We start from the raw sequence: 27,203 nt of genomic DNA, 5'->3' as shown, positions 1-27,203 counted from the left end.
ACTCCTGAGTTTGCTCTATGCAATAGCCCTTGCCAAGGCCCCATGTGCTATCTCCCACCTCACCCCACACATCCCCTATGACCAGTCATACCTTGGATGCTCAATGTGTCAACAGACGCAGCAAATGCTTGGATACTGCCAAGCAAGGATCTCTTCCTAGAATCCCGTGGATAGGCAGAGAAGTTCTCTTCATGCTTGGTACCTGCAAGACAGTAGTGGGGCTTGGGCTGAGTCAGCAATCTTCATTGTGCCAATATGCTATCTTTTTTGATGGCCAATATGGCGACGGTGGTAAGTGATCCTAGGGCTGTGGCCACCCAATGGTCTAATGGGATCAATTCCTCCTTAATAATGACGTAAAGTGAAGACCATTTGCACTCCAGTAGAGCACACCAAAGGAAGAAACAAACAAACAAATAAACAGAAAGCCACTCACCACAGTTACTGCCTTCCAAAGCAGCCACTATGAACCATTTAGTTTGTTTCCTCTATATTACAAAATATCACACCACATGATTACATATTTACACATAATCTTGTGTCTTCTGTTTTTACTCACCAGTGTATCCATTTCTAAAGTGGATTCTAGAATAGACTTTTTGAATATTTATTTAGAAATTCTAAAATAGAAAAACCCTTTCTAAAATGGCCAACACATTATCATCTGTATTCTTTTCCTCAAGGAGAATTTAGGTAAGAAAAACAATTGTGTGTGTGTGTGCGTGTGTGTGTGTGTGTGTGTGTGTGTGTGTGTGTGTGTGTGTTGTGTGTGTGTGTATGGAAAGTAAAAGCAAATAGATGCCCATCAGTCTTTCCAGAAATGTACTTACCCGATTTTAGTGAATATCTTTTCGTGGGTTCTTTCCTAAAATAACTAGTCTCCTTTCTTATGGTGAGGCCAGAACGGAGTCTCATGCAGTAGACATGGCAGAATTCTTTGGTCTTCTGTTGGGATCCTAACAATAGGAAAAAAAGAGGTAGATTTATGTAGGTCATATCCTATAATATACACGTGCCTCCAACAGAGGCTGGAACAGCACTACTTAGTTAACTTCATTAATTTTACAGCAAGCCACAGATAGGATATGCAAAATGAAATAGTCTTTTCTCCTTACTGTGACCAAGTCTTTGACAAGCAGCAACTTAAAGGAGAAAGGGATTAGTTTTGCTTGTGTCTCAGGTTCTTTATGGAGGGAAGGTGTGTCTATATCCGTATTCTCCTTAATTAGTTCTGGATCCAGCCCAGGGGATGTCGCAGCTACTCATTTTCAGGGTGGGTCTAAGCCAATCCTTTCCAGAGAATGCTGTCATAGACACATACCTAAAGACATGCCTCACGAATGCCTTGAGTGGTTCTGAATTCAATCAATTTGCCTTTTAAAATGAGCCGTTCCAGACCTTGGGATTTGATAGACAAGAGGCTGGAGTTGCATTTTGCTGCCACATGGTCTAAAGACATTAGGTCTTTAGAAATTTGGGGTTTTTTGTTTTTTTTTGGGTTTTTTTTTTTTTGGTGTTTTGTTTTCATAATTCCATTTGAAGGACCAAGTCTACATTCAGTATGGACCAATCTTTGCCTAACTGAGGGGCACGTTAACATCCATAGGAGATTTCTGCTCGTCATAATTTTTGGAGGATGGCTGTAAGCCATAAAGGTTATTGATACTAAAAGAACTGCCATTGACTGCATATAAAAACGAGGCCAAACACTCTGCTAATTACTTTTATGTGTCTTTTAACTTAGCCATTCATGATTATCTTGCAAAGTTTTATCTTAGTTTTACAATGATAATTCGAGGCTTTTAGGGTTCATGGCACTGCCCAAAATTACATAGCTCAGAGTTGTGCTAAGAAGTGTGTTACAGTTAAATGTTCCCACAGAATCTTGTCCTTGAGCACTTGGTCCCAAACTAGTGAAACTCTTTGGGAGATTGTGAAACTTTTGGGGCCTTGCTGATATACCTAGACCGTGGGGGACAGTCTCAGATTATAGCCTGGTCCTTCATCTCCCACTCTTGGGCGGTGCCATATGAGAAGTCCCTGGAAGCTAAGGCTACCAGAGATCAAACTGGTTCAGCCACCATCCCTGCTGTATCCTAATGGCCTGTATCTTCTAAGCTATGAAGCCTTTATGTTGCTTCTGCTGGGTATTTGGCCATAGCGGTGTAAAATTAATTAATGCAATATCTTTAATATCAAAGCTACTCATTAGACTCTACCTCCATCAAAGAAAAGGACCACTGGCCAGATGTGGTCGTGCCTCTAGTCCCAGTACCCAAGAGGCTAAAGCAGGAGGGTTGCGAGTTTCCAGATCAGTGTGAGCTACACAGAGTCTTATTTGGTAGGGGAAGAAGTAAGTGAGCACTGCCATCTGAGGGAGCAGTCAAATGCAAATTCAGGCAACGGAACTAAAAAGATTAACGAGTTATTTGTTAATTCTCATTTTACTTAGCCCAAGAAAAATTTAAGTCCCATGCAGAAAAGTCCATTGTGTTCTGGACATCGTAAATAGTATTCCAGGGTGAGATGGAGATGAAAACTAGAACATGTGAATTGTAAGATCTCAGTATTCGAAGCAAGCGCGGGCACCAATGTCAGGCATTCTGGCATGTCTACTCCACAAGGCAGTGCCGATAAAGGGCCTCGTTTTCTTGGATCTGAAGACAGTGCATTCTTTAATAGGAGGAAACTTGGGAACACCGAGTCACTTGCACTGAGTCATTATATCTGCACAGAGCATTATGACATAACTGCAAATGAAAGGATTAATTTAACTGTGATTTTTTTCTGGCCATTCAGAAACCACTGTCAATTTTTTTTCTTTTAAATCCTGGCTTTGAAAGAAGTGTGTGAGCAGTCCAGCACCTCGGGAAGGGCAGAAGGGGACATCGCTTTCCTTTCCCATCACCCTCTAACTTCCGTTCTGTCCACCAGAGCTCTGCTACCCTTCTTGTTACTAGTCCAAGAATAAGTGGTCAACTGTCCTATGTTGTACCAAATAACAACGGTGATGCTGTGAAGTCTGTTTAAGAAAACAACAAGCTGTCTCTCTTTCTTTTCAGCTCTTGTATACTTGAGAGTTTTTGGTAAGGTCGCCCGTCTTCATGTTGAAATAACAAATATTTGATAATAGATTTAATAGTGGTTAAAGAGAGCGCTCTTACTTCTTATTTTGCAAGGCGGGACCAGGGCTTCGCCTGCGGTGCTGCTGAACTTTGCCGGGGAAATCTTGGAGTTGGAATACTTCATTCTAGGTCTCATTTTTCAGGTTTCTGTGGGATTGAAATATAACATTAATCCAACTATATGGACCTGAAGTCATCAGAAGCAACCTTGGCTATCTCACCATGAAACTGATAGCCATACAGGGGGGAGGGGGGAGAATAAAATTCAGCATAGTATTCTGACTCTACATTTAGGCTAGAATCTAGCCATAGAATCAAAGAATAAAGTAATGAAAGCACAGAGAAATCTGAGGCTGAGTAGTCTTAGTGTTAATGCCATGTTTGTGTTGAAATCTCAGTACTGTTTTGTTGTAGTATATAGCAAAAAAAAAAAAAAAATAGCGATACTGATCTTGTATGATTTCTCACTGTAGGGGGGTAAGAAATATAAATACGTAACTCAGAAGCCAAGGCAAATGCCCTGCGATGTTAGATTTGAGTCAGTATTAAACAAGCAGTGTGTGTACACATTTTATTTTCTAAATATTTTCTCCACTGGAAGGAACTTTGACTCCAGATTCGTGGTCAGGAAAGTAATAATGACCATAAAACACGTTATGCCAGAAAACGTCCAGCTATTAAAAAACTAAATGAGTTTGTGTCAAAAGCATGTGGGAGCCACCGTGGAGGGTTTCCTCGGGTCAGATTTGGCACCAGCTGAATGTTTAAAAAGAGTAATGGCAGGCAGTGATCAAGATTAAGCATGGTTCCTCAAGAATAAATGGAGTAAGGTTGCCGATTTTCTCACAAGTTCAAAGACCAGGGTAACAAAGGACAAACCAAAGCCCAAGGAGATCTAGTGGAGAAATCACTGGGCATAAAGGGGGAAAACCAAAACAACAACAAAAACAACAGGGCAATTAAAACTCATGGAGAAACAAAAAGATAACACGAAGTAGGAAGCAGTCCAGAGCTCCAGTCCCGGTTCCAGGCATTGGTGGGGGATGGGGAGAGGGACTGGGAAGGATTAGGAGGGAGGGAGCAACAATCACAAGTTCATCTGGGTTTAGGCTACCAGAAGAATAGAATTGCGCTGCTCGCAGCGCAGCGGGAGAAACCCATGGTTAACAGTACAGTTCTCACAAGCCAGGGCAGAAATTAGGTCTAAGGGCGAGTTCCTGTCCACTGCTGCCTAGAGTAAAGACGCCACACCGTCACTCTCCGGTAGTTTAAAAGTGTTGTGACCAGCAGCAACTCTGAAGATCAGAAAATACAGACAGGTGCCAAATCAGGATGCCTGGGAACGCTGCCATAGTGACCGGCTATGAGGCAATCCTGGAAGGGATTGGTTCGGATGAACGAACCAATGAGAAGTTTCAATTACGGGGAGCCTGCTCAGTTGAGGAAGGAAGACACAGTGATCAGTGCTCCCGCCCTCTGGTGGCGAGGACTACTCAGCTCCTGGGATTGGGGATGACTGAGGCCTCCAAGCAGGTAGCTGAAGATTACTTATAAACCAGGACAGGCTGATTGCTCTTCCATCTGGACATAACTAGGAGAGCCGTTTGCTCCCTTCATTCTGAGGTGAACTAGGTGGACTTTGCCACAGTCGCGGACTCCAGAGAGCCTCAGTGAATGATAACCTGCCCAAGCCTAAGGAATGTAGACATCGTCGGGGGATGCCATGGCCCCATAAGTGCAAAGGAAGAAAGCATCTACGCTTTTACAGTCTAGAGTAAACACAGCCCTGAGGCTGAGGATGGGTGCTCTCAACTGGCCTCGCTATTCTAGCCAGCTTAGTGGGAGCAAGCTCTAGCCCTCTGCCCTCTGCTCACAGACCCGGAAAGGTGCTTCCGTCTCTCTTTTTATTTTCCTCTCATTTAAAACTATTACTTATTATTTTGATTTTTAAAAACATTTTTATCCCTCTTCTGTCTAATTTTATCTACTTCTTTTACATTTGAGTTTTAAATCTTGTTATCTTCCCCACACTGTTTCAACCTTAACACATTGTCTATTTTTTCTTAAATTTTTTAAAAATCAAAATATAATTATGTCATACTCAGGCCAATAGAACCGTCTAATTCTTGCTAGTGGCATCAAAAACACATCAGAAAAATATAGCCTTAAAAATTTTTTTAAACTGGGAGAGCTGGATATCCATGTGTAGAAGAATGAAAGTAGAACTTATCTCTTATCCTGTACCACCCCCCCAATGAAACTAAAACTGTTATCTCTTCTCTCTCCCTCCATTATCATCCTCTCTCTCTCTCTCTTTTGTTCAAAAGGATTAAAAATTAACTACTCTATAAAAGTTACAACTCTGCTTTGAAGGGAACCATTTATTCTGAGCCAGCGATGATAGCTGATCATGGCTTAGTAGCATTGATTCAAGTTTCCCTAAACAATGCACTCCTAAGCGGAAAGCAGTCGCATGAAGGCTTTCAGGCAAAGAACAAAGGCAACCATATGCCAGCCAATACATCCAACAACTGCATCAGTTGACAACTTCGAGGAGGTGCGGGGTGCGGCTTGGGGGGTGGGAGTCGGGTGGATTAGAACTTGGTATTTTATTTCAAACACTCAGCCCTTCTTATACTCAAAGCAAATGGCCAGCTTCTTGAAATATTAATATTCTTGAAATAGTAATAATAAATTTCGGAAGATGTTAACTAACATAAGGCAGAGTTCCCTGAAGAAGCTGCGGCTGGGTTAAATAATCCCACGTACTCTTCTCGTTCACTGAGTAAAATATTGTCATTGTCTTGATCATTGGTCAATGATCAAGAGCCAAACTTTATCTCTGGCTGTCTTAGGCTTTTTGTGTAAACAGCCATTTCTTTTAATAATGGCATCTGATTTGATACTCTCAGAATGGGCTGTTTATGCATAGCACAAAGCTAAGAAGCTGCAAGCATTCAAAACCTACAAGAGAGACCTCCTCCTTCTTGTGTCTTCTGTGTGTCGAACGTGTTATGACTAATGCAGTTATTGAATACATTGGTGTATGGTGGCCTTTATTCTTTGCCTGAAACCCTTAATGTAATGGCTTTCACTTAGGAATGTATCATTTAGGGTAACTTGAATCCATACTACTAAGCCACAATGGTCAGTCATCCTTTCTGGCTCAGAATACATAATTTCCTTTAAAGCAGAGTTATAGCTTTTACAGAATAGTTAATTTTTAAGCCTTCTGTGTGGGGTAATAGGATTAGCTAACCACATAAAGGTCAGATTTTCAGTTGGGCAGGAAACAGTTTAAATAATAGCCTGCCTGTACCAGGAGGAATTGAGGTCCCTTGCTCACTGCTAGTGCTGAGCTTCTGAGCTGCTTCCTGAAACAGTGCTGATTTCTGTTTTCTCTTTCACCAGAGGGTGCATGTGTCCTAGAAACAATGTTTTTCTAGTCATTAAAATTGTCTTTTAAATAAACCTGTGTGTTGCAGTCGATAGCCTCTCTTCTTGGAGACTTAGAGTTCATGCATGTTAACATAATAACAATACCAGCAGCCCCTCACTGAGACGCCCTGCCTGCCTTTGCCTTTCTCTATCTTCAGTTAATTATTTGATCTCCTAACCTTCCCTTCCCTTTCGTCCTCCCTTGGACGAGCTTGAGCAAACTCATGTAGAAGAACTTTGCTCTAAAGGACTACTAGCCTGCGTGGTTGAACAGATAAGAAACTAAGGAGTGAGCATTAAGGACAGATACATCGACCAAGACTGTCAGCATCTTTATCACAATTGCAGAACTAAAAGTATAACCCAGAACTGGTTTCAAATCCCATTCTGATAAACAAGCCACTTTCTCCAGTAACAAGTCTTTTCTCTCTTTATATCAGAATCATTTGAGAGCTGATAGATGCTACTATTGGTTCCCCTCAGAAACAGAGAGATTGACCTGGCACTCACCTCAATACAGACAGGAAATAGCTGGTCTTGAATGCTGTACTTTCCTGCAGTGAGCCCCGGTGGAGAGCTAACACAGTCGCGCTTCAGTTCTATTTATATGGTAGCTCAGATTAAACAACTTTGGTAACAGAAGCTGATGAGTAAAGTTATGCAAATGGAGCGATATGAATGGAATGTGAGGGTGTGTAGCTGTTCCCAGGAGACAGATTCCCCACAGACCCGTCCTTTCAGAGATATACTTAATTACTGGCTTTTAAATGTAACTTTTAAAACAGATGCTCAGTGATGCCTTTGCTGGAGAAAGTTGGTTTTTTGTTTGTTTGTTTTGTTGTTTTGTTTTGTTCTTTTGTTTCTTTCTTTCAGGTAAATATTTTTCTGATTGTAAAAAGGATATATGCGTGCCCTTAGAAAATATGTAAATGTCTAGAAAGTATCTATGCTCTCAAGTTTTTTCTTTCCTCTATGGGGCTATGTCACACACGTATCTGTTTCTTTTCTTTTTTTAAAAATTTTTTTTAAAGATTTATTTATTTATTATATGTTAGTACACTGTAGCTGTCTTCAGACACTCCAGAAGAGGGAGTGTCAGATCTTGTTACAGATGGTTGTGAACCACCATGTGGTTGCTGGGATTTGAACTCTGGACCTTTGGAAGAGCACTCGGGTGCTCTTACCCACTGAGCCATCTCAACAGCCCTGTGTATCTGTTTCTAATTGGGAAGTGGAATCCTACTGCAAATGCTTCTTGAGCCGGTGTTTTCTTGAGCCGGTGTTTTCCGTTCTCTAAAATGAACCCTGGATCCTGAGTGTTTTCTGCTTTCAATCTTGTAAGTTAAAATAAACCAGTTCCTTAGTGCTTAACACTGGGCTCTTTCTAGGCTTCTCCTTTCTGTTCCCTTGACATTAGTATTCCAGCCAAAGTGGGGTGGTGCATGTGCACGATTCTTAGAAAATGTTGAAGTTCCTTGCTAACATTAATTTATAATTAATTTGCAATTTACCTCTGGATCAAGAGGTGCATGCACCTCGTGATTTAATAGTTATTTCCATGTGACTTCCAAAAGTCTATGTTGGTTTGTAGTTGGTCAACAGTCTGCATGAGTTTCCCCGCCCCTGCTCCCATTCTCCCCTCCCCACCCTGAGGTGGCAATACATCTTGTCACCTTTGACACACTTATCTTTCTAAAGAATAGAAATATTTTGTGGACACTACTCTGAGTGTTAGGGTCTTCGGCTGAATAAAAAGGAGAAAGTGAGCTGAACACCACCTTTCATAGCTTTCTGTTTGCTGGGTGAGGCTACCACGTGACCAGCTATATCAGAATTCCTGCTGCCGTGCATTCTCAGTCGTGATGGGCTGTACCACCTGACCTGTGAGCTGCAATGAACCTTATCTTCCCTATCTTCTTACTGTTGCTTCTACCAGGAATTTTATCACAATAATGAGATACAGTCTCTAAGTTAAGAAAGTAACCCCGTCAGCAATGTTAATTGAAACATTGTCCCTTGGTACTATTTATTGGATTTTTAAATGAAATTTCAATTTATAAATTTTGTGTGGAAATATCTAATTTCTAAATATCATATAGAAATATTCAATACTTTCATTTTAAAATTGTGGGTTTTGTGTCTCAACTTAGGATATCTTTTGCATCTATGACTAAAAGATTTGCTTATGCTATTTTCTAATATTTATTATTTAACATTTTTTTTATTTGTTTGGTTTTTCAAGATAGGGTTTCTCTGTGTTGCCCTGGCTGTCCTGGAACTCACTCTGTAGGCCAGGCTGGTCTCGAACTCAGAAATCTACCTGCCTTTGCCTCCCGAGTGCTGGGACTAAAGGCGTGTGCCACCAATACCCGGCTCATTATTTAACATTTTATACTTGGATTTTTGATTGATTCATGATTACTGTTAGCATAGAAATGTAAGTTGTGGTGAGGTATGGTAACACAGACTTTTAATCCCTGCACCCTGGAAGCAGAAGTCAATATATCTTTGTGATTTTGAGACCAGCCTCAATATATATGTGTGTATATATATACATATATATATATATATATACTGTATGTATATGTGTATATGTTTATATATACACTTTTATATATATACATATATATGTATATATGTATGCTATTGTTTTCAACTGCTTGTTCCAATTATGTTTGCAATCCAGTTTAGACAAAATCAAGCTTTAGTGTTTATGTTGGGAGCAGTGTGCAGAGGCCTGCGAATAGAATAAGGAACACTGATATCGAGAAACTTCTAAAATTTATTTATTTTATTTTTTGAAGCAAGGGTTTCACTATGTAGCCCTGGCTGGCCTGGAATTCTCCATGTAGACTAGGCTGGTCTTGAACTCACAGGGATTGATTCATCTACCTCTGCCTCCAAGTGCTGAGATTAAAGTGCATATACCACCATGCCTGGCTGATAGCAGGAAGCTTTTAACGTGTTAAACATTCACTGTACTTTGTGATTTTCTGACTCTGTGATGTGCCATCCAAAGAAAAAGAGTAAAGAAAACCAGTTTGATGTCCAATTGAAATCCCAGATAAAATATGCTGAGAAAAGAGCTGGGGTCACATTTGAGGGGTCAGTACAGCGTGTATACGGTTGAATGTGGGCCATCCACACACTTCAAAGAGCTCTTGTGTGTCAGCGTGAGAAACATCATAGTTCCAAGTCTCAAACACAAAAAGTGTGAGCTGTCATCTTTTCCAAAGTACTAATGTGTATGGCGGCCTCTTTGGCCTTTAGGAAGTTACGTTAAGTAAATATTGAATTGGCATTTTAGGTCAGGGACGTCCATCGGCATGAGCCCATGGGACACCGCGTGAAGATTTTCTTTTCAGTTTGGTGTATTTTCTACATCTGGTCAACCAGCAAGTCCTTTATCGAGACACCCCTGTCCTCCTAGGTGTCAGGCAATTCTCTTCGATGATCAGAGCTGTTGATATGCCATCAGAATGTCGGTTTGGCTACTGACTTTTCTTTCCTTAGTGAGACTCTTTGAAAACTTTGTGAAGGAACTTGGAAAAGATAGATAATATCGAAAAGACCTCTGACCCTAGAGAAAGTAATTAAGTGGTTTGGAAATCATTACAAGGAAATCTAACTTCTCTGAGGTCTCTTGAGGTCATAGCAGTGATAGGCTTGAGTCTGTGTACAGAGGGCTGTCTAATGATGACGCCAATGAGTCAGACAGCTTGCTGCTAGGCTAGGTGCTGGGAAGCAGTGGTGAACCAGTCAAAATCCTGCCTTCTGAAGCTTACTCGACACTGGCAGGCGGCTGTTGAGTAATATTCAGGCAAATACAATCTTCCCGAACACTGACGTCAGGAACCCAGAAAGGAGCTGGTGCTGAGGAAGGGCAGTCCCAACTTAATGTCAAAGGTCCTTCCACAAAGTGCAAGGAATCTGGGGGTGGGGCAGAAACGCCTTCTGTGCAAAGAACACTCCAGGGTAATGGTTCAGTTCAAGATGGGCATAATCTGCTTAAAGAACAGGGGGAGCCTGGTTGAACCACAATAGGCTATCAGGAACATAGTAGATGGGGGTAGAGATGGTAGAGAGCAGGAGGCATGTTTGGTTGGGCTCAAGAAGCCAAAGGAAGTAGCCTAGCCTCAACTTAAAAGACAGAAGGAGCCAAAGAAAAGGTTTTAAGCAATATGGATGTGATTTGACCTTTTTTTTTTTTTCATTTCTCTTTCTTACCTCCCTTCCTCCCTCTGCCCCTTCCTCCCTTCCCTCTCTCTTTTCTTTCCTTCCCTCCTCCTCTTCTTCTTCTAGATGAAAATTCACATATCCCAGACCTCGATACAAGTCGCTGCGTAGAGGACTTTTTAAAATTACATTTATTTGTTAGTCACGGGCCATGAATATCATAGGACAACTTGCAGGGACGGCTGCTCTCTTTTACTACACGGGTTCCAAGCATCAAACTTACAAGATTTAGCAGGAAGCACCTTTGCCCACTGTACCTAAGCTCAGTGACCCAGTCTGGGCCTTCTGACTCTCTTGACTCTGTCTCCATCGTGCCTAGAACCCAGGACTTTGCTCATGCTAAGCAATCACTCTACCAACTGAGCTTTGGGTCCTGGCCTTTCCCTTTTAAAAAAACTATGGCTACTATACAAGAAACATCTGAAGGCCAAGAAGAAGGGTGAGCGAGGAGTTTACAATAGGTCAGTCTTTAAAAAAATAAAATAAAACAACATATAATATATATATTGTTTAAAAAAATGTATGTGCACTGTACGTGCCTGTGTGCATTTATGCACACCATGCATGTGTGTGAGTGTGTGCCTACACAGGCTAAAGAGGGTCTCAGATCCCTGGAACTGGATTTACCAGTGGTTGTGAGTTGCCATATGTGGGTTCTGGCAGCTAAACCCAGGTCCTTCGCAAGAACAGCATGCGCTCTTAACTGCTGAGTCATCTGTAGCCATTAAGACACTCCTGAGTGAGGACAGTGTCCGTGAGGTGACTACAGCTTCACAGCTTTGGCCATTCATCTTATGTGAGCCAGGAGCCTTTTCACTAGCTATTTGCATATGGTTATCTCCCTGTTAGCGGCGTAAACAGTAGCTCACCTCTTGCCCAGGGATGGTCTGGCAAGGGCCACACTGCTAATTGTAAGTAAAGCCGGATCTGATAACAAGCTCTTTCCCTGAAGGCATGGGGAACATTGCTAGAATGGGATGATGTTGAATTCCAGGGCCTAAGTTCTAGTTTATGCTGTGTCAAGCCTTTATGGTCTAACATGAGAAGATTCATGAGTCTGTGATGGGAATCTCAAAGACATATTGCTAGTGCATAGAAAGAGGCAGTGTCCCCAAATGATCTGCTTTAGTTTTATTTCTACAGCTGTGATAAAATACTCCAACAAAAAGCAACTTGGGAAAAGGATGGTTTTACTTAAGTTCATAATTTCAGGTTATGTACCCCCGTGGGGGAAGTCAAGACAGGAACTTTAAACAGCTGTTCACATCTCATCGCAGTCAAGAGAAGGAAACAAATGCTTACGGGCTGGCTTGTTTGCATTCAGCTCAGTTTCTCCATTCCTATACTGCTTAGAAGTCCCCTCCTCCTCACCAGGGAATTGTGCCACTCACAGTGGGCTAGATCCCTCCACGTCCATTAACCAAGACCATCCCCCAAAGCCATCCGTACAGTGTGGCCCGCTGCACACACCCCCTTGATTAGGCTCTTTTCTCCAGACATTGTAAGTTATATCAAGTTGAAACCATCACATGGTCTTAGCTGATAGTCGATGGCTAAGCTTTCTAAGACAGAGTGACTTCATCACAGGACAATGCTGACGCACAGTGGGTCTCTTACACCAACTCTGTGCCCTCTTGGTTTTCACTTCCTTTCAGGCGGAGGCTGGAATAAGGGAAGGGAAAGCTGTCGTGAAAGCTCCCTCCTCCTCGGAGCTGAGTTACTTTCTCTTTCCTTCCTCCCACTGCTCTGAAATTTCCCTCTCCCTGGGAAAGGAAGTGCTCCCTGGAGAAAGCTGACAAAGCAATGAGTCTAGACAGATCACCCTCCAGAAGAGGGCGAGGACCACATTATTACTGGAAAGATTTCCTTTAAGCCTTTAAAGTGAGAGGCACTTAGTATTGGTTTTTAATTATTAAAAATTAATTTGCACACACACACACACACACACACACACACACACACACACACATACCTGTTTTTGCCCAAGGGGATCAAAAGAGGGTATTAGATGTGAGCTCTCTCACATAGATCCTAGGGACCCAATTTGGGTCTTCCGGAAGCATACCAGGTGCTTTTAAGCACGAGCCTTCTCTCCAGCCCCAGCTTTTATTATCTGTGATTCTCTGCTCTGCCTTGCTGTTGCTTCTTTGGATATAGTGTCCTCCCCATCAGCCTCTATCATCTCCCTCCACACCCTGTACCTTTTACGTCATAGGGCACAGGTGTCTGTCACTCATCAGTGCCCACCTGCTTCCACACCTGCAGAGCCTGGCTCACCTGTCCTTGCCAGTGATGCCGGAAAATGTTTCATTTTGACCCCTGGAGCGTAATCCTAATGTTTTATTTATCTTATCCTAATGGGACTCAGACTTCTTGTTCTTGGGTGGCGACACTTCCTAAAGTAGAGTAGCTGACCTTCCGGCTGGCCCATGCTCTCCAATCTTAGGTTGACCATTCAATTTATTCAGCTCAGGGCATCCTTTTATTTCCTGGCTTCCTCTCAAAACCTACTCTATACTTACACGTGTTTTGAATGTCCCTGATGTGTGTGCATTAAGTTTGGTGTGATTTTGAAAAAGATAGACTGGCTTCCTGGTCCTAGGATCCTAGGCTCAGGATCCCCATACTGCATATCCCCACCCCCACTTCTTGGACCTTTCACTGTTCTATCAGGTTTCCTGTCTTAAAAGCAAGGCGAGTGTATGTGTCCTGCGTGGTGTCTCCTGTCTCCCAGAATCCCCCTTGGGTACCTGCTTCTGCACCTACTCCTTTTTCACTCCTAGGATGCCATCCTGGTCCCCTCTGTCCACTGTTAGCTCCCACGCACAGGTGAGCCCACAGTGGTGTTTGCTGTTTCATTTTGTTTTTATGTATTCAGAACTGTTAGCACTAGAGGAAAGGTGCGTGTAACCACGTGAAGGATGTGCTTAACACATAGACCTTTGGCTTTAGTTTAACTCTGAAGGGCAAAACAAATTTTTCTCCTACATATAGAATAGGTTTTTAAGTAAAACTTAGTAAGTAAATACATAAATGACTTTTATAGAAATTCAAAATAAATATGAAATATCAAATAGGAATAAAGTGTTTGTTTCAGTTTCTCTTTTTTCTATTCCCAACCAGGGACACATTTTTGGAATTTACATTATACATTTAGTATATTGTAAATATATTAATTTATTACATATTAATATATTAATAAATGTAATAAAATACATTTAATATATTTGACCCTTGAATAAGCACCATGTGACTGGTTTGTGCTGCATTAAGTGTTTTATATAGTTACATATATAATATATATAATTCACACTTGATTAAGTATTGTGTGCCAAGTACCATACTTTATATAATTAACTTGGTCATCACAGCAATCTTGCCAGGGTGGTACTATGTTCTGTCATACCCAGATGAAGAAAATGGAGCACAGATAATGTAAGTAATTTACCCAAGGTACAATGTCTAAAAGCTCAAGCAAACACTTTAAGGAAATGGGTGGGGAGATCTAATCCTGTTACATTCCAGATCTATTGCTTCCCTCACAGCCCAGCAAACTTCCTCTCCATCCTGAGATTACAACTCCCTATGTGGCATTAGATCAGTGCGATCGGGATCATTCGGCCCTGTGAGTGAGAGTCATAATCAAGACTTCAGACACCCTGGGGTGCGATCTCTGTAGAGAGCAGGTTTTACAGTGTCATAAAGAGAAATCTACGTGCTGTGGTTAGAGGGGGAACTCTCAGAACATTTCAAGTCAAAAAAGTATTTCCAAAAAAAAAAAAAGGTAACATTTCGTAGAACCCCATTGCATAAACAAAAGGCAAAATGGTTGGTTTATTAATAAATGCATGATTTCTAGGTGAATGTTTGGTCATTATAAATTCAGTTAGGCAAAAATTGTTTCCAGCATAAGGGTGGATTAGTTACCATGGAAACCTTCCTGATGACAATGATGAAATTAAAACATTAGAAGGAATGATCAGGCCTGGGGAATGGCTCAGCAGATACGAGCTCATGCTGCTTTTGGAGAAGACCTAGGCCAGTTCCCAGCAGCCACGTGTTGGCCCACAACTTCCAGTAACTTCAGTTCCTGAGGACCTGACATTCTTCTGTCATCCAGAGGCACCAGGAACGTATGTGGTAATATAGGTACATGTAAATAAACCATTCATACACATAGAATAAAAACAAAAACCTTTAAGAGAAAGGAAGTATCAAAGGTTGCATGTGGTGTACACACCAGTAATCCCAGTACTTGGGAGATGGAGCCAGAGGATCTCCGATTTGAGGTTAGTTTGCGCTGTAGTCTCCAGAACAATGGCCAGCAGGCAAGATCAGTTTTCTTCTAAAACCGCCTTTTCTGCCCCAGAGTAAAGATAGAAAGTTACACGAAGTGCCACAGTTGGGGGATGTGGCTCAGAAACGTGCCCAAGGTGGAGATTCTGAAACTGAGCTCCCTGGGGGCTGCCGTCAGAACACAGGAAGGACTGAAATGGATAAACCAGAAACACAGAAGGGGCAGCTAGGAAGCCTGTCTCAGCCACACCCCTCTGAGAGTCACTTGTCCTCTGACAAGTGTTTGTGCTGACAGCACAGCGCCTCTGCGCTTCCAAAACTCTGCCCTAGAAATCGAAATGTAAAGCAGTTTTAATATAGCAGTGTCTTAAAACCAATGGGCACAGCAAACACAGATCTTAAAGATGATAGCTGGGCTGAAAACCACCAGCTATTCCTTAGGAGAGGTCAGGGCAAACGGATAGTTTATAGTTCGATTTTATAAAGTAAATACGAGTTCTGAGGTTGGTGGCGGGAGCCCACAGAGAAAAGAAGCAGAGACCAACCACAAAGAATTCATTCAGTAGAACAATCTGGAAAGGAATGTGAAACAACTGATTTTTTAATCTGTTTATCAAGCAAAGAAATAAAAAAATATGAATTTGAGACCTTGAAAACGTAGTATTAAAATGAACACTGAGTGTATCAGCTAAGCAGCAGATTTGACACAGGTGGATCCAGTCCATGACCTGGGAAGTGTGTAAAAGCCTTCGTTCCGATACAATCCACAGACACAAAGAGATGGAAACGTGAATGAGGTAGATAGTTTGGAGCACACAATGGGACAGTCTACTGTGTGTCTGAAGGAGCAGTACTGAGGATATACACGATGGCTGAGAGTCTTAAAGAACTTTTTAAAGACGCCAGTTTACGGCAGGGTGGTGGTGGTGCACACCTTTAATCCCAGCACTCGGGAGGCAGAGGCAGGCGGATTTCTGAGTTCAAGGCCAGCCTGGTCTACAAAGTGAGTTCCAGGACAGTCAGGGCTATACAGAGAAACCCTGTCTCAAACAAACAAACAAACAAACAACAACAACAAAAATGTCAGTTCTCAGATCCAAAGATACCAGAGGATCTCAAGCAGGAGTGAGAAGGTGGAAGGAAGGACTCCACGTCTTGATTTGTTACTTGTGAAACGGATGAACCTTTTAAAAAGAGATTTTAATGTCAGTTTCTGAAGACAGAGAAAAGCTGTGGGTGAACAAAAAACCCAAAGTTTAGCATAGGCTTCTGGGTGGGTGATTATGGCTAACACGGTAGTTATAACACCCAGGATCTTAAAGCTAACATCAGATAGTCAAAGAAGTACCTCTGGCATCTACGAAGTCCCCCTGACACTGCAGCGATCGACCCAAACACCTTATTTTAATGATAAGGCATGTGACATAGTGAGCTGGAGTCGGTTGGATCCAGGACCAGGACTCGGGTGTTTCAGCTCACAGGGCAGTTGTCGTAGATATCATGCTCATATTCTCTTGGTATTTCTTTAACACGTTAAACAGCAGAGAAGAAAGGAAATGTGAGAACAATTACGTTGTAGCGTATGAGGGGTTTGTTTGTCTTGGCCGTTCTTGTTTCGTGTATGGGGTTAAATAACTGACTACGTAGACAGCGAGCCTTTCTCTGGGAAGACCCTGCCCATCTGCTCGCTCTGTTGCATGGTGGGAGGGAACGGAGTCTTATTTTTTTACCTTATAGTGTGGAAGAAGGGACGAGGGTAGAAAGGGCAGGTTGTAGACACATGCTGAGTCCCGGAACATTCGGCACAACATCGTGTGGAAGGCAGCAGAGGACAGGTAGGAGAAAGCACGGTGTATACAAAGGCTTTGCTGAGAAATATACAAGGGAAGAGGTGCCAACCCATAGCATGGCTTTTGAATCAATCAGGTCACTCAACTGGGGTAGGGGAAATCCAGTTTGTTTTACTTCAGCTCCCTTTAGAACCGCTGTGGCTTAAATGTGTCTGAAATGCTGAAGACCCACAAAGGAAGACAGTTTCCAAGAAGAAGGGATGGTGACCTCAAAATGTATCACTCTGCTCATTCATGAGGAGAAAATATTATATGCATGCATGATAAGTGATTTTTAGTTCTTGCCTAATATTCTGCCAGGTTTGAGAAGGACTACAACTGGCAGCAATTCTGTCAAGATAGATTGCTTAACTGAGGATGAAAATTTGCTGGCTAATGCGAGCCTGGAAAGGGTACCTAGATACCAAAGCTTTAGATGGTTTCCGCAGTGTGCACAGATCCTGATTATAGCTAGAATAACTTTTCTGGCAAGGCCTGAATTTCATCAGCTGGTTTGCTGTTTATTTTTTAAGGGAAGCATGAGATTTTTCCAGACTGCAGTACGTTGTGGGGGTTGAGCCTCAAAGTAAAGTACACTCTCTTTAAATTACTACCCTCATAAAGGAGCAGGCTTGTTTGAATTTCTCAGATACATAAAACACTAAAAGGAAGTTTGTTTTTTTCCCAGATACCACAGGTTTATATTTAGAGGCAGTATGCCCAGCTCCGATCTTGGTGCACAATAGACCCTACACACTGTAGACTTCATTTAGTTTAGAGGCAACCTTAGAAAACATTGAGGACTAACAAGGGGAGTTTCTGAAAGAGTGAAGCATGTGTTTGTAGAAATGAGGGATGAAGATTCTAGACTTTAACATTTAAGACCCAAAGAAGGAAGCTCAAAGCAATAGATACAATAGCAAAATTGCAGTCATGGAGATGTACCAACACCATTTAATTATAAACACACACACACATGCATGCATACATGCACGAATACATGCATGCTAGTTTCTATGTTTTTAAGCCAGGCAGGTTAGTTCACACTTATAACCTCAGTACTCAGGAGGCTGAGGTAAGAGGACTGCCACAAGTTCAAGGCTGGCCTGGGCTACATAGTGAGTTCCAGGCCAGTATGGATCACAGAGTGAGACATTATCTCAAAATAAAAGAAATCTATATGTTATTCTGATGTAAATGTGTGTGTTTGTTTCACAGAGAAGAGGTCAACTACTGTTTAATAAAGTGCTTGCAAGTTAACTAAGAAAATTAGTGGGGTATATTATAATTAATTTGTAATGGCCCAACAATAGCCTAACTAAATTTCCTTAATGCAACTACCTTCAAAGTCTAAAAATTCGTTGTTCTTTGTGCCCCCCCCCCCCCGAAACCACTGTGGGATTAAAACAACAAACAGACAAACAAACAAAAAAACCAAACAAACAAAAACTGCTACAACAGAGCATTTGAGCAAGGGATTATGACAGAATCTCACTATGTAGCCCAGGTTGACTTTCAGCCCACCTATCTCTACCTCCCAAGTGCTGGGATTAAAACCCCATGACAGCCCACCTAGCAGCAGAATGTTTCAAATGTGCTTCGGATCCATTGTTTTTCCCTCTGAAACACAAGTGCGATGTGAGGACTATTAACTAACATTGCTTTGTAACTAGGACACGGCTGAGGAGGGCCTCTGTTCCCAAACTTTTTCCTAAAATGTGTTTAACGCAAGTCTGGAGAGGGGGAGAAAGATGCAAATGAATGACATTTCATCAAACTGGCAGAACAAGTTTCTAGACAAGGTATCAGGATGTCTACGATGAGAGAGAGAGAAAATTCCAGAAGCACTGACAAGTTTAGGGTGGATCTGGAAATTTCCTGCATGACTGGTTGAATTCTATGACCTCTATGGAAAACGATGTGACATTTCCCACCAAAGCTCAACAAAGGACATCTTTGTCCCACAAGTTTGCCTGGAAGGTATGAGACTCAATACCAAGGCACAAAAGTGTTCACCAGAAGGCACTAAGGACGGTTCCGAGCCCATCATACACTCTAAGCAGGGAATAGCACACATGTCCATCCAAGCTGTAATAGATACGTAGAGGTGCGTATTTAGGGGAGTTCTAATCAGCGATGTGATGGCTCAGTGGTTAAGAGCACTGACTGCTCTTCCGAAGGTCCTGAGTTCAAATCCCAGAAACCACATGGTGACTCACAACCATCCGTAATGAGATCTGACACCCTCTTCTGGTGCATCCGAAGACAGCTACGGTGTACTTAGATATAATAATAAATAAATCTTAAAAAAAAAAAAAAAGTCTGCTACCCTGACAAGCAACAAAGATGTATGCTAAACACACGATCCTGAGGGAAAGGCAGGAGGCGGGACACAGATTCTTGGTCAGCCAAAACTCCACATGTAACACAGTCACGCATTGCTTGCCGATGGGGACCCATGCTGAGAAATACATCATTGTGAGACCCTTACGGGGTGTGGCTATGCAAAGCAAGATGGCCCCTGTGTCATGGTGGCACTATAGTCTCGTGGGACTACTGATATTCTCTGCCATTGCCAGAAGCATCGTTATGCACAGAGGACCTTAGGAATCATGTTACCTTTGAGATGGCTCACTAGAGGGGTGAATTCCAATGTTTCTTGGGTCCAGTGGTTTTCTGATTTGTTTATATAATTAAATAGGTATGTGTAGTTCATGACAGTTCATTAAAAACTATACAGTTTGTTCAGTTTTGTGCCATATTCAGTATATTTGTTACAAATTAATAAGATACCAGCTTTTGTTGTTGTTGTTGTTGCTGCTGCTGCTGCTAAGGGAATCAGTGGATTCTACGCAGGGATACATGGATTCTACACTCACAGTTTTCTTGGTTAGCAGTAATAATAAGAAATAAGATAATCCTTAAGAATTGTTATTTAGTTAATAAGGATTAAGAAACCTGAGAATAAATTTTAAATTAAGGGGTCTATCAGTTAGGGAATGGGAAAGCCAAATTCCTATTCCCTGTTAGAATAGGGTGAGTTTCTGATTATACACAAAGTTGCCAATCCATAAAGAACCACAAGCCATGTTAAAGCGGTGGCTGAGGTGTCTGTTAGGCGAAGACAGAGTCCTGGGAGTGACTTTCAACGGCTTCAGCCCTCTTTCTCAAGTATGGACGTAAAGTCTTTTAAAAAGCTGAAAATGGGGCTCAGAGGGGGAGAATCCCATTGTGCAAACTCATGAGGACCTGAGCCTGAATCCCAGCAGCCACATAAAATATCAGGTGAGGCTATGCGTGCCTGCAACTTTATCGCCATGGGAAACAGAGTCGGGAGGTTCCCTTGGGCTTGTTGGCTGCCAGCCTGACTCTAGGTTGAATGGCTTACCTCATGTCAGGGGATTAGTCATGGAGTGGTGGAGCTGGACACCCCTGGGTCCCACGTGCATGTACTCACCCCACAGGAGTACATATACCACACACACACACACACACACACACACAACACGGTAGGGGATATCACTTTGTTCTCATGAGACAGTAAAACACCACATTGACATATTTAGCAAAAAAAAAAAGTATATCTATGTTTACATAAAAATGATTATGGATATCACAGGTATATAAATCAAGCATCAGTAATTATAGATGAACAGAAAATGCCAAAATCAGTTTTCAAGATCTTGATCTAGAAAAAGTGGTGTCTATAGTCCCAGCACTGAGTCAGGAGGATCGTGAGTCCAAGGGCAGCCCGGGTTTTATAGCCACAACCTTCCCTCTCAGCCAAAAAATACTTTGAAAATCAACTTTTATATAACCATAAAAGAAAAAAGGGAAATAAATACAACACTTACTTCCTCTGGGGATGGGGAGAGGCTTGTTTGTTTGTTTGTTTGTTTGTTTGTTTTTTTGAGACAGGGTTTCTCTGTGTAGCCCTGGCTGTCCTGGAACTCTGTAGACCAGGCTGGCCTCGAACTCAGAAATCCGCCTGCCTCTGCCTCCCGAGTGCTGGGATTAAAGGCGTGCACCACCACTACCTGGCTGGGGAGAAGCTATTTTAAAATAATTGCACAGAAGAATTTTTTAAAATATTAGAAACACTTTATTAAAAATGTTTCTTCTCCTTCTTCTCCTCTTCCTCCTCCTCCTCCTCCTCTTTCTTCTTCTCTTTCTCCTTCTCTTTCTTCTTCTCCTTCTCCTTCTTCTTCTCCTTCCTATTGTCTGTCTGTGCCATGGTGTACTTTTGAAGGTCAGAGGACAGTTTAGGGAGTCAGTTCTTCCCACCTTGTTTCTGAGGCAGGGTCTTTCTTGTTTCTACTACTGCGCTGTATAAACAAACCTGTGGCTGGCTCTCCTGTCTCTGTCTCCCATCTTGCTCTAGGACTGCTACGATTACAGATTGTAACCACCACATCCACCCCTTTATGTGGGTTCCAGCAGTTGAGGTAGGTTGTCAGGAGTGTGGGAGGAACTTTCGCCCATGGGTTCATCACACAGGTCCCAGGATCCTTTTTTATGATGAGTGGCAGAGTCATTTTACCATTTTAAAAAAAATTTCAGTATTTACACACACACACACACACACACACACACACACACACACACACTCATACACACACATATTCATCTCAATGCAGCCAATGTTTTAACATTTAAAAACATCAGTTGACCCTTTAGTTCATACACTAAGCTATTAAACAGACCCCTATCTCCTCCAAGAGCTAATATTACTCCCAAGTTAAAAGAAAGCCTGTAAATAAAACCAACATTAAGGGCAGGAGACGTGGCTCAGTGGTTCAGAGCACTGGTTGCTCTTGGAGAGGACCTGAGTTTGACTCACAGCAACTACATGGCATGTCACATCCATCCTAGACTCTAGTTCCAAGGGACTGGTGCCCTCTTCAGGCCTCCACTGGCAGAAGGCATACACACAGCACACATATACACAGGCAGGCAGACACTCAGAGCTCAAACTAAATATATCTTTAAAAAACCAGCCAGGTGTTGGTGGTGCACACCTTTAATCCCAGCACTCAGTAGGCAGAGGCAGGCAGATCTCTGTAAGTCTGAGGCCAGCCTGGGCTACAGAGCTAGTTATAGAACAGCCAAGGCTACACAAATAAGCCCTGTCTTAAAAAACCAAAATAATAATGATGATGATAATAATAATAAATAAGACTTAAGCAGATCAAGTTGTCATCTGTGTCAATTTGACTCAAAAGGATAGCTAACTAAAGTTACTTAGCCAAAACAATAGTAAAACTGTAAGTCCACAGTGGCATTCAGAAGACAAAGCAGCTACAAAATGTTTTCCAATTAAAATACTACTTCATATCATCTTTGTTAGAAAGTTAATTTAAGTATATCCATATGGCACAGGAAAGCTCTCCCTTGTACAAAGGCTACAGTCACTCCTAGTGCCGCTTTTATGGGGTTTTCTCAAGTGTTTGTGATGTCCACATTGGAGGGTGACGGAAACACTCAGGCTGTAGAGCAGGCAGTTAAAAGCTCCGTGTTTCGCAATGACACCTTCCCAAGCCAGCTGGCAGGCACACCAAAGGCCAAAACAAGAGTCCCTCCCAATGCTGATGTTCAGCTGTAAGGCTGGTGGTTCTTGCTTCCAATCATTCCACCTCATGAGAGCGTCTCCAGCTGCCCTCCCCCCCTACTTCCTGTTTTTATTGTTTTTGCATAGGATTCCTGGTGGTCTCAGTTTGGGTTACTAGAAATTGGGCTGAAGTAAAAACATTAAGTTACAAAGCCTGTTGAACACTGGTCTTCTCAGAGGTAAGACTAGTAAGAGCATCATGCACTGAGTAATATTAGCTGATGATGAGAAGTTTGAAAGTTCAGGCAGAGGGGCTTTCCATGCAGAGATAATGAGAGCTCCAAGCCGTGGAGCTCAGCGAACCAAGCATCAATCCACACCTTGGATATTTCATTCTGCTGTCTAATGATTATATATTACATGTTAACAGAAGTACTATTCAGAGGGCTGAAGATTCACCAACATTGTGGGACAAGCTTAATATGTGGCAGCAGCCATTAGCTGAATCCCCCTGCCTTGGCTCTTTAAATGGGGCCGATAGCAGGCGGAGTCTTCCTGACATAGTAACTGTGAGAACCAAGTTCCATTCGAAACTACTGAATGGAAAGGACTGTTAAGTCCCCCTCTTCTCAAAGATCACACCAAAGAGATTCCCCCTGTCGTTATCAGAATACCAATAGCTTTAATGCTTCTGACTCCGAGTCTGCTCTCATGGGTCTGATACCAAGGAGGCATCTTCCACTTGATATAATGAAGGAGATAATAGTCAAATGTCCAGATCTCAAGCTTGATGTCACATCCTAAGTGTGACACTCTCTTAAGCTGTTTGTATGCCTTGCAGTTAAGAGCACCCAGTTTAACTTGCAGAAATCAGGGAACCTGCAAGGGTCTGACCTAGGTCCTCTGCATGTATGTTATGACTGAGTTGCTTGGCCACATTCCTGTGGAAATCCTCACAGTGGGAATAGGGACTGTCCCTGACTCTTTCGCCTACTTGTGGGACCCCTTTCGTCCTACTGGATTGCCTTGTCCAGCCTTGATGGGATGGTATGTGCCTGGCCTTAGAGCTTTTTTTATGCAGTGTTTGATTGATGACCCTGGGAAGCCCGCTCTTCTCTGAGGGGATGAGGAGACGGAATGGATCTGGAGGAAAGGGTAGGTGCGGATGGGGAAAGACTGGGAGAAAGGGATGGAGGGGAACTGGTTGGGATGTAATATATGAGAAGAGAATACAAAAAAAAAAATTAAAAGCACCCAGTTTATCATATTAAATGCCTACTACATAATGACAGGTATGTTTGTATTCACAAAACGTGCTCTTAGGTCAGTGAAGAAAAAAATATGTGCCTTCCTCAAAGTGGATTTGCTTTTGTTTTGAGGCAGGCAGGCTCTCATGGAGTCCTGGCTGGCCTAGAACTTGCTTTCTACATAGACCTGGGAAGAACGCACAGAGACCTGCCTGCCTCTGTCTCTCCAGTGCTTTGATGATAGCCGTGCTCCACCACCACTAGCTACAAAATATTTTTGAATATGGTTGGTGCATAGAAGATAACAGAAGATACAACCCAGAAAGGAGAAACCCGGACTAACACATTCACAGCTGAGGAAGTCCCTGTTTGGTTGGGATAAGCTCCAAGAGAAAAAAAAGCAGCTAAAAGCTCATCTTCTCATATTGGTGGGGGTGGGGGTAGGGGTGGGGGGAGAAGAACCCTGTGTGGTTGTCAAGCCTGCCTGTTATACTAGCATTTGGGAGGCTGAGAGGCTGGAGGATTGTCATGAGTTCAAGGCTAGCCTGAGGGGTTCTAGGCTAGCCTGGGCTACACTGCCTTGTCTCAAAAAACCCCCAAACTTTCTTTAACTAGGGAAAGAGATAGGGAGCTGTCAAGAAAGCTCAGCTGGTTAAAGCATTTACTGTGCAAATCCAAGGAGCCCAGTTAAAGGTGGAAGGAGAGAAAAGACTCTACAGAGCTGTCCTGTGACCTCTGCCCCAACACACTTATGCACATGCCCAGGCACACACAGGTACCCATGAGTGCATGCACACAGGTAAGTGAGCTAAGGAAAACATAACCTGACTAAATATAATCTCGTAAATATCTGTCATTCACAAGCCAGCAAGCTAACAGCGGTTGAGACGAGCAGAATAGCCTTACAGAGCAGTGAAGGTCGGTTAAACTCCTCCCCGAGACGTCACGTCTCTATTAGGACTCCGGGAATTGATGAGCAGAGCATTCTTCTGATGAATTCTTTTTTTATTATTATTGCATTCTCAGATGGACTCAAACTGCTAAGGAATTTTTTTTTTAAAAAAAGAAATTCATTTGATTTATGAGGTGTTCAAAGTGGAAGGGAGTTAGACATAACCAGTCAAGCACCTAGCCAAGTTTGTGGGTGGGTCCTTCTTGTTCATAGCAACAGCAATCATGAGAGAAACAGAGAAGAGGCAGTAGCTGGTGGGAATCTCTCACTGAGGTAACAGTGGGTTCAGCCCTGGCCAAAGAAGTGGAGGAGTATAGTGTCTTCTCACTAATATTTTGCATTTGAAAATGACGGGAAGTTTGAATCAAAAGTGTTTCTTCTCAGAGAGGCATAAAGACATTAATGCCATTGGGATAGAAGTTTGCTTGCTTCTTTGTCTTCTGTTGTTTCTTAACGAAACTGAGCCTTGGATTTTAATCCCTGACCCGAAATGTATCAACTTTACCACTTATTATGATAGGAACAACCTTTCTGAATCTCATTTTCTTGGTCTCACAAACGGAGACGGTAACATTTGTGTCACGGGGGTGGCAAGAACAGGGTCACTGGAGAGGGACATGTCATGTTCAGTAGCCAGTCAGAGATGGAATTTGACCGTAACCTCCGACAGTCACTTCCGACTTGTGGAGTCAGTCACAGACCTTCTCTTGAATAGGGTTTTAATGATTGTTTATTTGATAGTTTTGTGTCACATTTCATATAAGAGGGGGCAAAAATCAGGCTCAGGAATGCTGGGTATGATACAGATTTGCATAGCTGATAAATAATAGCTAGATAATGGATTTGAAGCTGCCACTAAAACCTGTGTTGTTTTTTTGTTTGTTTGTTTGTTTGGTTTGGTTTTTTTTTTTTTTTTTGTCTATTGCACTAAATCATGTGTTTCCTCTAAATGAAAAGAAAAACAACCCATCAGGGGTATAATCTACTGGTGGCAAAAGTAGTATTGTCAGGAGTCGGCAGCAAGGGAAATGTTCTCCAAACTCCCCATGCCCTTTGGTCTCCTCTCATCCAGAGGTCTGCCTGCCCTGTAAGGACTGTTCCCTTAGACGCGCCTGTTGCAGCCTGGAGAGACAGTTCAGTGGAAGCATGCTTATCTAGTATGTCCAAAGCCTTGGGTTTGAGTCACAGCACCATAAAACAACAACAACAACAACAACAACAACAAAGTTCTTTTGCACCCAGACATCGACACCTGAGAAACGGCAAGGAAACGCTGAGATAAGAGATCCTACCACGACCCTGAAGCCTTTGACCCAACCATCATTTTTCATTGCTCCACAGAATTACAGTTCTACCATTTGAGGAGTTCGTATTTGACCTTGCAGTATCTAACTGTCCCTTCTGCAAATTGAGGCTCAAAGGGGGAAGTCTGTCCCCTAACCTTGTACGTACAATGTTTGCAAACGTGTCAACTGTTACAATGCATTGATTTTTGCCAAAGTCAGACTCATGTAAAACACAAGACAGAAAACACATGATCAGACTCCCTTAGCATAAACGTTCCCGAGCACATATTTATTCCCTCCCAGCACTGTGTTTCTGTGGTGTCTCCTTCCAGTGATTTAATTTATGGATAGAGCATTAACAATACTCCCATTCCCAGAAGCTGCTCACGAAGTTCTTTTCCTGTGTCCCTTGGCAGACCCCGTGGTAGCAGTCCTAATCTGTCACCTTTTTATCTACTCCCAACCCTCTCTCGACCCATACATGAAAGTTAAAGCTCACCATGGAATTATTTTCTGTGTAAATGTGAAGTACACACTGTAAACAGTGATCCAAAGAAATAGCATCTAGGTGCCAGAGGAAGTCAGAAGTTACTGCTGCTCACAGTTGCATGGGAGATCCCAGAACCTCTCAGAGAAGAACGGAGAAAACGTGAAACTTGAGCCAGGCGGGCGGGCAACAGTGCAAGCTACGCAGGCATGCTTAACTGTTTAAGGATACTCTTCCTGTGTGACAAGGCTCAGGGGCCCCTAACTCTGAGAAACCAGAGGATGCTGAGATGTTTGGAACACAGAGCTGTGTGTCATCCGGGAGGAAATCAGAAGAGGAGCAACAAGGATTTGAAAGACAAAAGTGAAAAACAGTTTTCCGGGATGCTGGACCCAGTGGTGGACCACAGTAGCAAGCAAGGATGACTTGAGGAAGCAGACACAGGTGGAAAGCAGACTGGGAAGACAGACAGCCAGATGCAGTCTCTGGCTCCTGCGTGACCACAGTATAAGGTATTTCATGCTGTGTTCTTTACTAAAATATCTGAAGCACATGCATGCAGTTAGAGTAGTGGGTCTCAATCAGTGGATGGAGACCCCATTGGGAGTCACAGGGATTTATATCAGATATCCTGCATATCAGATATCCTGCATATCAGATATCCTGCATATCAGATATCCTGCATTTCAGATGTTTACATTACCACTCATAACAGTAGCAAAACTTTCGGTTATGAAGTAGCAATGAAATAATTTTCTG

The 27,203-nt window shown here is 42.5% G+C and overlaps 1 protein-coding gene and 1 long non-coding RNA gene across 5 annotated transcripts in view; one reads left to right on the top strand and one right to left on the bottom strand.

The window, feature by feature from the left end:
- Il33 (interleukin 33) overlaps positions 1-27,203 on the bottom strand; it is a 35,606-nt gene that overhangs the window by 7,787 nt on the left and 616 nt on the right. The window contains exons 2-5 of one of the 4 annotated variants that reach the window (NM_001360725.1): positions 15,040-15,159; positions 3,165-3,272; positions 831-956; positions 92-202 (exon numbers count right to left, since the gene is read on the bottom strand). In NM_001360725.1, the coding sequence (NP_001347654.1) occupies positions 92-202; positions 831-956; positions 3,165-3,261 (334 nt within the window). In that variant the 5' untranslated portion in view covers positions 3,262-3,272; positions 15,040-15,159. Of the gene's footprint in view, positions 1-91; positions 203-830; positions 957-3,164; positions 3,273-4,307; positions 4,490-7,073; positions 7,143-15,039; positions 15,160-27,203 lie in introns of those variants that run through there. The other 3 variants (NM_001164724.2, XM_006527463.3, NM_133775.3) reach the window with 3 other exon arrangements.
- Gm41832 overlaps positions 25,888-27,203 on the top strand; it is an 89,018-nt gene continuing 87,702 nt past the window's right edge. The window contains exon 1 of the long non-coding RNA XR_877808.2: positions 25,888-26,956. This is a non-coding gene — a long non-coding RNA (predicted gene, 41832). The remainder of the gene's footprint in view (positions 26,957-27,203) is intronic.

The sequence above is a fragment of the Mus musculus genome, chromosome 19 (genome assembly GCF_000001635.26).
Source record: "Mus musculus strain C57BL/6J chromosome 19, GRCm38.p6 C57BL/6J".
NCBI lineage: Eukaryota > Metazoa > Chordata > Mammalia > Rodentia > Muridae > Mus > Mus musculus.
Note: the sequence above shows the minus strand (reverse complement) of the source record. Positions and strands in the feature narration are given on the sequence as shown.